The sequence below is a fragment of the Uloborus diversus genome, chromosome 10 (genome assembly GCF_026930045.1).
Source record: "Uloborus diversus isolate 005 chromosome 10, Udiv.v.3.1, whole genome shotgun sequence".
Taxonomy (NCBI): domain Eukaryota; kingdom Metazoa; phylum Arthropoda; class Arachnida; order Araneae; family Uloboridae; genus Uloborus; species Uloborus diversus.
In genome coordinates, this window is record NC_072740.1 from 26,487,760 (window position 1) to 26,500,355 (window position 12,596).

Sequence of the window (12,596 nt, forward strand, 5' to 3'; positions counted from 1 at the left end):
GACCGAAGAGGTTTAGTTTCTCCTACCTTCTCAGGAAAGGCTGGCTCATTGGCTTTCGCCTCCTGTATCAGCCTTCCCCTCTCCTGCCTACGCCTGTTGCATTTTTGTGCTTAAGTGAGTACTCCCTGCCCCCCTACTGCAGTGTTGGTGGGTTGCAGACCTGCACTCTCACCCCCTCCAGCAGCAAAATTGCTGGTTCTCTTCTGAAAGCCAGTATCCAACTCCATAGGAGCTGATGTGAGTAAAAGGTCGACACCCGCACAACCACCCTGTATGAGAGCAAGGCTAATTACCACAAGGTTTCGCCTGGTTCCTCAAGGGGCCATTTAAGACATCATACAACCCAGATGCCATCCATCTATCAGCACAATGATTAACACATTGGATTGAGTTTCCATTTTAGTCGCCTCTTACAACACACATGAACTATGTTGTGACTATTCTACTCCTGTCACGACACGGAGATATCACATTCTTGCCCTGGGCCCTTCAATTGTTTTGGTCCCATATTTTCAGGACTAAGCGCATCGGCGCATATAAGAAAAAACGCAAAAAAATTGCCGGTGCGGCACATTTAATGGATGCTAATATACAGTCTTTTTTATTTCCAAGTGAAAAAAAATCCAAGTTTTAAAAAAACGTTGCTGCTGTCAGGCAGCACAACATACCAATCGACCTAAAAAGGTACGTCAGTCTGATCAAAGTACGTCAGTGTTTCAATATTTTTTTCTAACATTAAAAATCGTTTTTCAACGTTTGGAATTTTCTCTAATTTGCTTCTAATTTCTATATAAATAAGAATATTACTATATAAACACTTTTAATAATGATTAACTGATTTCAAACGTCAAAAGTAGCAACAAAAATTACTTTTTAAAACAAGTCGGCGAAAAAACATACTTCAACATCATTCAAACGTCGAACTAAGTCGTTTCTACTAAGTTGATTGATATTTTTGTGCTACTTGGGCCAGAGTTTGGCATTGAAGAGAAGGGTCCGCATCCTGTGCTCTGGATAAGCAACCAATGTCTCGTCCCAAGATAGTTACTGAAATTAAATTATAATATAAAAATTATATTTATTTTAAGTAAATTTTTATTTGCATTTCATTCCAGCTTTCTTTTCTACTTATTGTGCTTTTGAGTTGTTTAATAATGGGTGTGACGCTTATACCAGGTATGGCGCATATACTAATTTTTTTCCTTCAGAATATATATTACGATGAGGCGCTTACACCACTTGCGATGCTTACTCCCAAAAATACAGTAATTCATATATATATTTGGGGAAAGAGCGCTTATTTTATGGAAGCATTTCAATTTTTAATAACACCCTGATCTGTAGCCTGATTAGCCCATACATACCTACGACGCTTACTATACTACATTTCTGGGTCCTTTATACCTATCACTACTCATGGTTAAACAGGCTGGATGGGATCCTGAAGACAGCTCTATTTTTTTATGCAAACCAGGAGCCAAAAACTACCGATTCAACACCCTCAAAGGTATTGATTTGAAATGGGAACTTGGAGGGCTCTTTCACTACAATTTATTTATCATGCTTCAGTCACTATTAGTGAACATGGAGGATCTTGAATTGGCTGACATCGAACGCAGAACTCTCCAACTCCTTTGTTTTGAGTCCAACACCTTAACTATCAGGCCATCACAGCCCCCATCTTCTATATCAGGAGAGCATATTTAAAATATAATATAGTTAAAGTGAGTTGTCTTTATTTTTTCTCCTTTTAAACTCCTCATTAAGATTAAATATAAGTTTTTAATAACATTTTAATGCATTAAAAAAAAAAAAACATTTGATTAGAAAATGTCAGGTTTGGAGAATCACTAGCATGTTTTATAAATACAGTCAAACCTCCCTTAACTGACAGTCCCAGATTGCGGACAGGTTCTGAATCCCCAGACTCTCGAGATGGGCGTATAATGTATTTCACTCCTCATTAGCAGACAGTAATTCAGCCGAGTTTCGTTTTGTTTTTCTGTGTCTGGTAAGCTTTTGCTCAGCACTGCTTTTGTGGCAAATGCATTTTTTCTACTCCTTTACGATGTTCTGGGGCTAACCAGTACCAATAAAAGGGTTAACACCCCTTTTTCTCCAAAAACAGGAGCCATTCAAGTCGAATTTTTTAGTCAAAGCTTATGAAAGTTTTGTTTTCATTATGCATGAAATTCCAGCAAAAAGCAAAAGAAAAAAAATCACTCCTTTTACACAATACCTTGCTTTATCAGTTTGCATGGGAGAGAAAAAATACTCCCGTGCAACTTAACGACATCCCCCCCCCCCTCCTTCCTACTAGATTTTGGGAGATGAGCATCAGCCCTACTTCCTTTCCCACCAAACGCTGATGAGGATTTGGCACCGTATTGCCAGAGGAAGTGAAAAGTAGCTGATTGCGCTACATTTTGCTACAACCTAAAACAAAAAAAAAGGTGCTGAAAATCAACGGCATTGATTCTATTGGACTTTACTGGTTTTGTTTAGCTAGAGAAAACAATTTAGACAAATGCTTTTCTATTTTATTTTCCCAAAAGATTCAGAAGATTATTTACTTATTAGTTAAGTTCACTTATATAAGCAATACTCATTAATTTAATTTAGAACTATACACTGTATGTGTAGGTTTAAAATACAAAATCAAAATGCCATCATAAATTCAGACTCCCCAATAGCGGACACTCCACGTTAACGGACAAAAACTTTGGTCCTGACGGTGTCCGCTATTGGGAAATTTGACTGTATATGTGTAAATATTATATGCTTTTTTTTTTTTTTTTAAATGTTTAGTATATCAACTACAGCAGGAAGCACCTATTCCTAAGCGAATTCTTTGCAATCGCGAAGTAGGTTTTCATCTTATTTTAAGATTTTATATTTTATTTAGAAATGCTCTAGAATTATTATTAATGCAAAAAACAATATTTTCAGGTTCATGGAAAACCATTTCATTATGGAAGAGAGTAAGTGTACAATTAATTAGCATGCTTTTAAAGTGTAACTTCTGAACCATGAAATTTGCATCATTAAATTTTTCCATTGCTTTTGTGTCAGCTGGATATTTTGAATCAAAATCCTCTTCGTGCCTCAGATTTGAATTATTTTTGGTTTGACATTTTTGTCTATGTCTGTCATTTTTTTCTGATGTAGGACATATGCGGTGAAACTTCTATGAATGAACACCCATATTAACAACTAATTTTCTAAGATAAAGGACCCCCCCCCCACTTGGTGTTGAAAATTCTCCAAGTGAAACCATTGAAACCTCTCTTATGGATTGCCAAATTTAAAAACTAAACACCAATATCTGAAGGAATTTTTAGTTAAAAGAAAACAAAATGTGAGATAACAAAAGAAAAGCAATAAAACATTTAAGGTAAGCACACCAGTAGTGCCCAGTGCTTAGTAGTGCTTCAGTAGTGGGCACTTCAAGTTTCTTTTACATTTGAAAAGAAAAAAAAGATTCCTAGTTTCCCAATGGACTCAAACGTGCAGGATGTACCACATGCACTTTTCAATCCATTGGGAGACCTGGAATCCTATTTTTTCAAATATAAACCTTGAAGTGGTCAATACTGAAGCACTGGCCACTACTGGTGTGTTAACCTTAGTTTGTACACAAGTTTGTTTCATCTTGCTTTCGAAAGTGGAAAGATGCCAGAACAAATGAGTAAAATCTATTCTTTAGATGTCAAACGGATGCTGTTTAGGCGGTTGTCGTCTCTATATCGAATCCCAAATATGTTACAAAAGGGCTTCATTTAATTTTTTCAGGGGGGAAACAGGGTCTTACTCAATGCAAATTTTGTTGGAAAATGACAAAAAACATGCCCACTTATGTGTAAAAACAGGATTTTTTAAAGCCAAGAGGGGGGAGGGGGCAATTTGCTCCCAATCCGCCTAAATGATGGCCTGAAAGGGGCATAGTTTTTTGCACCCTGAGGAAGCATGTAGTATACACCACAGGTCAGACATGCTTCCATCATTATAGAAGGTTGACGGTAATTTTCCAAAAGGTTGTTTTTATTTTTCAATTTACTGGTTGCTAACAAATGGAACAGCTGCATTCCTAGCTCATTTGAATGGCCAGAATTGGGCTCATGAGCACTCAGGTAGGATTAATTATAGGGATATAATTATTAAAGCTAAACTAGAATAAAAGGTTATTTCAGAAGAAAACAAAAAATATGAAGCAAGCAACTCTTCTCATATTTTAAAGCAAATTAGTAAACATTTAAAGATAAAGATTTATTTTCTTGATTAAAGTATATTCTTTTATCAGGATATTCTTAATTATCTCTGTAAACTGAATGTAAATGATTTCTATTGGTGCTATCATTGTTTCTTACATGTTCAAAAATCTCTAAGAGCTACCAACTGTCATTTAATGACCACTTTTTTTATGAGCAAATGTACAAAGTGGCATAATGCGTGTTGATTAATTCATAGTTTAGCTCTTAATTGTTATGGAACTTTAAAAATTTAATTTATAAACTTTTCTATGTTTTTGTTTTTATGTGAGCCTTTACCTGAACATTAAAAATAAGCTTCTTCTGTATTTCATCATGTAAAAAAAAGATAATATGTTTGAAGACTGTCATATGAGGCAGTGAGAAGCAAAGGGATGTAAGTGGTCATTTTCAAGTTTTGAGTAAAGCACCTATAAAGATAATGTCCTAGGTAGACTTACACTGAATTTTTCTCTAAATCATGTTGTACAGCAGCACCTACCAGGCCTACTAGTACTATCTCTTGCCCCAAGACAGAGGAGAGGTTCACCTACCATCTGTACTGGTTATCTCTGAATTTTTAATTTTGCCACTTACATCCCTTTGCTTCTCACTGCCTCATATGTCATAAAATATTAATGTATTCTTTCTTAAAAGCAAATATTTATTCTTAAAAATCTCCAAATTCATACAAATTGAATACTAAAATCAGTAACGTCTCATTATATCACTCTTTCAAATTTATCACGCTTTTCTCATTCTGCCGAAAAATAAATTTAAAACAAATTTAAATTCTCAGAATAATATTTTTTTCTTTTATCAATGCAATTTAGAATATTTTCTGTTCAACTGAATTTATTGTAGTTTAAACTGCAACTGTTTTGCCAAAAAGGCATTAGAAATATTTCAGGCTCATTTTTAAAGAGTTGATGGAGATATAAATTAGTAAGCTTAATTTTTCGTTTCTGTTTTTGTTAAAAAATATAATGTAAATTGTAATAAGAGGTTAAAATTTTGACGATGCAAATAAGAGTTGATTCTCAATTATTAATGACCTTGGTTACATTGCATCCTCAGATATATCATACTTTTTTTGTTCTTGCCTGACAAGAACAAATAAAGAGGAGATACCGTAGTACACACATTCCTATATTGATTTTGGTATTGTTGCCAAGCATAGTTACAGTTAAGAAATATATTTATATATACAGGGGTACCAATCCTCCAAATATCCAGCCTCCAAATACTAAAAGACCTAAAGAACAAGAGCCCCAGAAAAAGAAAAAATGACCCCTGAAAAATTATTATTCAATGGCACAGACTGTGTCATGACTCAGCCCCTCCCCTGTAGGCACCCTGATTTACAAAAGCATATATTTATATATAGAGGGGTGCCCATCCCCCAAAATACTAAAAAGGCCTGAAAGAACCCCAGAAAAAGAAAAAAATGACTCCATAAAAAATTATTATTGAATGGCACAGTCTGTGCCATGACCCCTTCGCCCTCCCCCCCCCCCCCACTGGTAGGCACCCTTGATTTGCAAAAACATGACTATACATATTACTTTAAGTTAAAACACTGAGCTATGTTTATTCATAAAGTTATTTTACAGGTTCCATGGGAAAATTTCAAGAGAAGAAGCAGAAAGACTTCTTGTTGAAGATGGATGCTACTTGGTTCGAGAGAGCCAAAGAGCTGTAGGACAATATACTTTAAGCATGAGGTATGATATTTACTGCTGTATTTGTTTTTACATTCAACAATAGGTGAAAAGTGATGCTTTTCTACTAATTACTATTAAGGCTGGGTGATTCATTGATACATTGCCAAAAACTGGTGTGCATCCTACATCGTTAAACCAGTTCAGAATTTTTCTCTAAACTGATGCATCAATACTGCTGCGATGTACAGAAACGGTTGCTGTCGTTTTAATCTCTAATTTTTTCACATTAATGTTAATTAGCAGTGTGTCAATCAATCTGGTTTAACAATGAAGATGCGAAGAGTTAAACCTTCATTTCTCACAAATTATGTAAGAATTGCACATGTGTTCTTAATTATAGAGGAAAGATATGTTAATGAACTTGTAAGTTTACCATATAAATACTTGCCAGAAAAATGCAAAATTTAAAAAGCAAAGTAGCAACAAAAAATGCAACATATGTTTGGTGTTACACGTAGTGGAGTTGGAAATTTATATAATTTTCAGAAACTACTCAGTTATTTTTGTGGCATATTAAAAGTTTGGAAAACAAATTTAAACTACGAATCCATTTTATGCAAAATTTGTCCTAGATGATATATGTAACCTCCCCCTGCAATATTGGGCACTCTATTTTTGTTAAATTTGTTAGATGAAATATAGTTTAAGATATATTGGTGGAAATTTTCAGAATTAAAGTATTATATTTTTTTATAAACTATGAAATCCTCTTGAGTGTCACCCGGTGCGGCCCCTCTCTCCCGCTACTGATTGCAAGGAACTTTTTTTTAATTCAAGAATGTGATCTTTTGAGTGGAATATATGATTTTGCGCCCATTTACTATCTTTTTGCATTGAAAAAGCAGGCTTATTATTATCTCGAAACTTGTCTTCCATATTTCTTGTACTTTTAGCACTGCTTTATAATATAAATGAATTTCTTTCTGATGCTGAAACCTGTTAATTCATTACTGGCATGATATATAATTTTTATACCTTGTATATATTTTGTAAAACTTAAACAAACAAATTTAGTTTTTGAAACAAACCTTAACCGTGGTGCATTGCTATTTAAGGTTGGTGATGCATCACGATGTAGAAACTCCTACATCGCCCAGCCCTAATTACTATAATGTATGCCATCACACGCACCAACTTCTTGCCCTTTTTTCCTGATTTTTAAGCACATCTTCCCTATATTTTTTAATAACAATCAGGTTTATATTCTTAGGAAACATGTTTTTAAGGAAAAAGAAATTGTACTGGTTACAGATAAAAATTGTGGCTTCGGTGAGGCCCACCAGCAACAATTTATGATGGGGACCACCCACGGTCAGCAGCTTCTAACTCCACTGTTTCAAGTGGAAATGACTTGAAAAAATTACAAAGTATACTTCAAAAAATAATGAATAAAATATCGTCAAAGTTTGAACAAATTCTGATCATCTTTTCCATGTAAAAAAAAAAAAAAAACTACTAAAAACGCTAAAATTTCGGCCTCCTAAACTAGTTTCCCCCCTTAAGAGAAAGGTTCTGATGCCAAATACAATTTTTTTTTTTTCACTTAAAGGAGGTTATCTTCTTTGGAAATTAGTAACAAATTTTTTGTTCTAATATTAACCACTGGAGAGCACAGCAGACTTATTTTTCTTAATGCAAATTGCCTGAGGAGTTCAACTTCGAATGCTTCTCCTGTAAAATTTCATTTACTTGTATTGTGGCACTCTTCTCCCAAATGAAATATTTGAATTCAGAGCATCATTTTGCACTAAGATCAGGTATTTTTCTCCATTTAACAGAAAAAAAAAGTTCTTTTTTGTAGACTAGTGCAAATAGTGTGTTGAACACAATTATGTTTTCTTTCATTTCAACCATGTATGTTTGTGATCCGAAAATTTGGAAAATTTTGGGTTGCCGTTTTCAATAGTTTTAGGCTGACAACACATTTAAAACTGAAAGATTATTTAAAGAAAAAAGGAAAAAACTCAAAAAGGGTGATTTCAATGATTTTTGTATGTATATTTGTAGAGTTTTTACAGGGGGAGGGGGCAGTGAGCTTCCTCATGGCCTCCGAAAATTTCACACTATTTTCAAAGAAGTTTATTTCAGTCACTTGCAGCCCTGATTTCAACCTTTTTTCAAAGTTGAATTCTCCCACCACCCTTTATTATTTGTTTCTCTTAAGGTTGATTGGCATATTAAATTGTGCAGATGTACACCAGCATAATATTTGGCTATAAATGTGATTCTGTGTTGTTTGCCAATTTTCTTCCTTATGTGCAAGGTACGTTTATCCTGCACTCCCCCTCCCCACCCTCTCACAATTATATTTGTAAAATACAGTAATGTATACTGCTACTAATTAAAACTGAGAAATTCCTGTTGAAAGCTTCAGATTAAACTTTTTCAGAAATTTTTGAAAACTCTTTTCTATTCACAAATGACCATAAAACACTGTATTTAGCTATAATATGTCTCAAAGAACCACCTGGTGAAAATAACTCAATTTGGCTAAACATTTCATACATGACTTTTGTGTTTAGCATGGCAGTAGAGTTAAAACAGCTTGCAATAAAATGTAACAGTTTTCGAATTCTGCTACAAAATTTTCTTTTTGTGTGCAGATTAGCATGTTTTAAATGAAAGTTTTTTTTTTTTTTGTTTAACTTTTTAAAATTTTATTTAGGAAAGTTGAAACACTGGTATTTGCAGAGAAAGTAATCTCAATTAGCTTCTCAATAGGAAAAGTTTTTTTATACAGCATTGTCAATCTATCATCATTTGAAACTGCCATTATTTTGTGCTAGATTGTATGTTACTTAAAGTTTTTCATTTTAATGTCGTACTGTATGAATATTGTTATTTTCCTATTACAGTAGAGTTGCAGGGTGGCGACAGATCAGGGAAATCAGGGAGATCAGGGAAAAGTCAGGGAAATATCAGGAAATTTTGAAAAAATAACAAAAAATCAGGAAAAATTGATTTAATGAAGAAAAAAATTTTTTTTTTGCTTTACAAAATTAAGTACTCTTAATTCACTTCACATTTTCCGCCAGTTATCTGTTCAAAAAAAAGTAAAATTAATGAGGTGCGATTATACACTGCCGCATATTTGTGCATCTTTTTTCCTCAACGTCAAAGTATTGAATCTTTCTTATTAAAAACAGGATGAACTTCCTAAGATTGCTTCTGTGTCTGTTAGGGTGTTTATTTTACCTAGCTTGAAATTTCCTATTACGCTTTCATTGCTACGTAAAATAAACAAACATACAGGCAAAGAGGAAGCCTTCATTAACGCCTTAGCTCCTTTGCCTTTGTTCCATTGTCTCGAAGTAATTAGCGTACTGTAATCACGATTTCAAGAAGAAATCTTTGGTTTTTGAATTAATATTATAAAAGCGTAAAAGTTATTACTTCTTCGCGTTTTTAATTTAATTGCTAAAATTGAACTTTCAATTAAAAAAAACTTATGTTTTTTTGCCGTTATACTATTTGTTGTTACCGCAGATTATAAAGGTTTTCTTTTCTTCAGACTTAAGTGATTCTTTAATTTTATAACCAAGTTGTATTCTTCTTTTATATATTTTGGAATTAACTAATTGCTTTTTTTTTCTTTTTTTTCTTTTTTTTTTTTCTTGCATTTCAAAGTTTTTTGTTACAAAAGCAATCTAAGCTTTTTTTCGTTACAAACTGAAATCATTTGAAATAGAGTTAACTTGTGTACTTAAGTAAAAATCTTTATTTTTTTTTATTGTTAAAATGCTGTATTCGTTCATTAAAACCTATGTTCTTGATTAGAGAAAAGCTCCCTATGAATGGACGTCAAATGGTTTCATCTGTTTTGCATAAATATGTCAATTAGTTATATAATAATAACTACATTACTTCTATTCTTTCACTATTACTTGTTATTCTTGCAACAAATATTATACTGTTTGAAAACTTAGTTCAAAATAATTTCAATTACTTTTTAGTTCTATCATAAATACACATATGTTTTTATGAGTAATTTTAATAGTTTCTTAAAATTCTTATGCTAAGTAGTTTCTGGAAGTAAAGTATTTTTTTTTCTTAATTTTCTATAATCTTTCCATTGTAGAAAAATTTAATATACTGTTTTGTAGGTTTTTTCCCCCAAAAAAAATTGACTTGATATTTTTTTAAACCATTTTATTGAAAAAGTAGCATATTTTTAAAATATATCTTTTGTTCAACAACTTGACACAACTTAAAACGTTTAAAATACGGCATTTTATACAAACATAGAATGGATTTCAAGTAGAGCAAAGAAGGAAAACTATTATCATTGGTAACGTAAATCGGGGAAATTTGGTGAACTTAATCAGGGAAATCAGGGAAAAGTCAGGGAACTTTTTTTCACAGTTCCTGTCGCCACCCTGAGTTGCGAAAATGCGAGGTAATTGGGGTACCTCAGATTACTGAAAACATGTATTAACCGAAAAATTCTTAGCAATTGTTACTTTTTCTTTATACGACATGTGTGCCCCATATGATGCTGCCCTTTTTACTTTGTTGAAGGAAAAGCATGCATTTTCTTCATGAAAAAATGTATCACTCAAATTTCAAAAGAAATTTCCATTTTAATTACCCCAAAGGAAATTTGACTACCTTTTTTCATGATGTTTGTATGGATTTATTCTGCAAACTGGTAGGCTACCAAAAAATGCATTTTACCTATCCCTGAATCTATTTCAGCTAATTTTGTTGAGACATCAGAATGTATATATGTGTGTGTGTTTTACGCATAATAGAAAAACGATTAGCCATAGAAGATTTTAAAAGAAAAATTTTGCAACTCGAACTGAAACAAGTTGTGCATTTTGCATTTTGATTCTAATTAAATGTTCCAAAAGAGCTATTTAGTTGGTATCAGTGGTGAAACTGTTAATTTCAAAAGTTATTTATCAAGTCAAATTCTCTCTAAAACATATCTTATTCTATCTCTAGTAGTTAATAAATATTTCTTACCACTTGGCAAGTATTGTTGACATCGACCTCTTAATTACTTTATTAATTACTTTATTGTATGTATTCAAAGAAGTTTTACAATAGATAAAGATTTTGATTTTCGGATTTTAATATAAATCATATTTTTAGCCATTTAAAGATATACCTTAAGATGTCAATAAAGCACCTCGAACAGACCGGAACCTTTGACTTCTGAGACTCAAATTTTCGAAACTTGTTTTTGGGTATATGGTTTTGGATTAACTTTGACTGACCTTTATAATATTTTACAGACCAACACACTTTACACGTACTACAAAGTTTCTTGAAACTAAAAGTTTGGTACGATTTAAAAATAGTGCACTAATTTTTAACAGTACCTACCTAGTGTTTATTGTGGTACTAATTGAAAATTTGAATTTTTGGATCTCCTAGATGTATAGCCATGAATAGGTCTAATATGAATAGGTTTTCTTGTATCTCTTTTGCACACATTTACTTAAAGTAGCAGTTTTAATTTAATTTTTATTTTTTTTATTTTTAGGTTTGGTGGAATTACAAAGAATTTTAAATTATATTATGATGGGAAACATTATGTTGGAGAGAAAAGGTTTGATACAATTCAAGATCTTGTTGCAGATGGACTTATTTCACTTTATTTGGAAGTTCATGCAGGGGATTATATTGCTACTATGTGTATGGAGTCAAAATATGAAGATAGTCCTTATATGACTTTAAATTCATATAAGCGAAAAATTACCAGAAACTGGGTTGGGAATAGTGTTAGGTATGGAAAAGATGAGTTGGCATTAAAGAAAGAGATGAACAGATGTGAAACACTCCATGAATATGATCGTCCTCCTGTAGAGGTATTGTTAATTTTGGATCAATATCTTTTTTGTCAAAGAAGAAGCATGTTTACAGTTTAATTGATACAGATTTTTTTTTAATTATTATTATAGGAGGAAACTGAAGGTATTGATGTTGCACAATTTGAAAAAGCCCATGCATTTAAGGTAAATTTATTATAATTTTTGCATTGAAGTGCTATGTTTAGGGGTTTACATGTATGTATGTATGTAGTTACATTTGTTTGTTTGCTTGTTTGTTTGAACATTCAACTTTATTACTGCTGTGGACAGGTAATAGGTAGTATCTGCAAAAATGAATCTTCGAAATATTTGAAGAAACATGTTTTGAATTCAATACTAACAATTAGGAAATGTTGGAGTTAGAAGTTTATTTTGCCTTTTTTTTTCAGTAGAAACCAAATAAACAACTTGTACAATAATGCTAACATACAATAGATGATAAAAATGAAAAAAAAAAGGAAAAAAAGAAGAAAAATGAAAAGTTGGCAGTTTCTGCCTACTTGCTTTGCCTGCCCGCTGTGGAATATTAATACTAATTGTTTCTAATGATGACTTGCAGGGCCATCTTTATTCCTTGGTATACATCCTAGACTAGCTGCAATATTTATATTATTTATAAATTGATTGAAAAATAAATGTGTATTCTTTAACTTCTGAAGCGGGTCTCATCAATAATCAATTGGATTGTGGGAAAACTTACAATATTCTGCTGTAACTAAATGTTTCATAATTACTTTTTAATATGATTTAATAGCATCCCGTTGTAAAAAAATTTCCACATATACATCTTATTAGTATTCAGGAAA

The 12,596-nt window shown here is 32.4% G+C and overlaps 2 protein-coding genes across 2 annotated transcripts in view; one reads left to right on the forward strand and one right to left on the reverse strand.

Annotated features, from left to right (window-relative positions):
* Positions 1 to 923, reverse strand: part of LOC129231850 (myosin light chain 1-like) — a 65,981-nt gene extending 65,058 nt beyond the window's left edge. The window contains exon 1 of the mRNA XM_054866233.1: positions 901 to 923. Within this exon, the coding sequence (XP_054722208.1) occupies positions 901 to 911 (11 nt within the window). The 5' untranslated portion in view covers positions 912 to 923. The remainder of the gene's footprint in view (positions 1 to 900) is intronic.
* Positions 1 to 12,596, forward strand: part of LOC129231849 (N-chimaerin-like) — a 50,824-nt gene that overhangs the window by 19,840 nt on the left and 18,388 nt on the right. Inside the window, exons 3-7 of the mRNA XM_054866231.1 lie at positions 2,809 to 2,864; positions 2,950 to 2,981; positions 5,861 to 5,971; positions 11,463 to 11,787; positions 11,881 to 11,934. Of these exons, the coding sequence (XP_054722206.1) occupies positions 2,809 to 2,864; positions 2,950 to 2,981; positions 5,861 to 5,971; positions 11,463 to 11,787; positions 11,881 to 11,934 (578 nt within the window). The remainder of the gene's footprint in view (positions 1 to 2,808; positions 2,865 to 2,949; positions 2,982 to 5,860; positions 5,972 to 11,462; positions 11,788 to 11,880; positions 11,935 to 12,596) is intronic.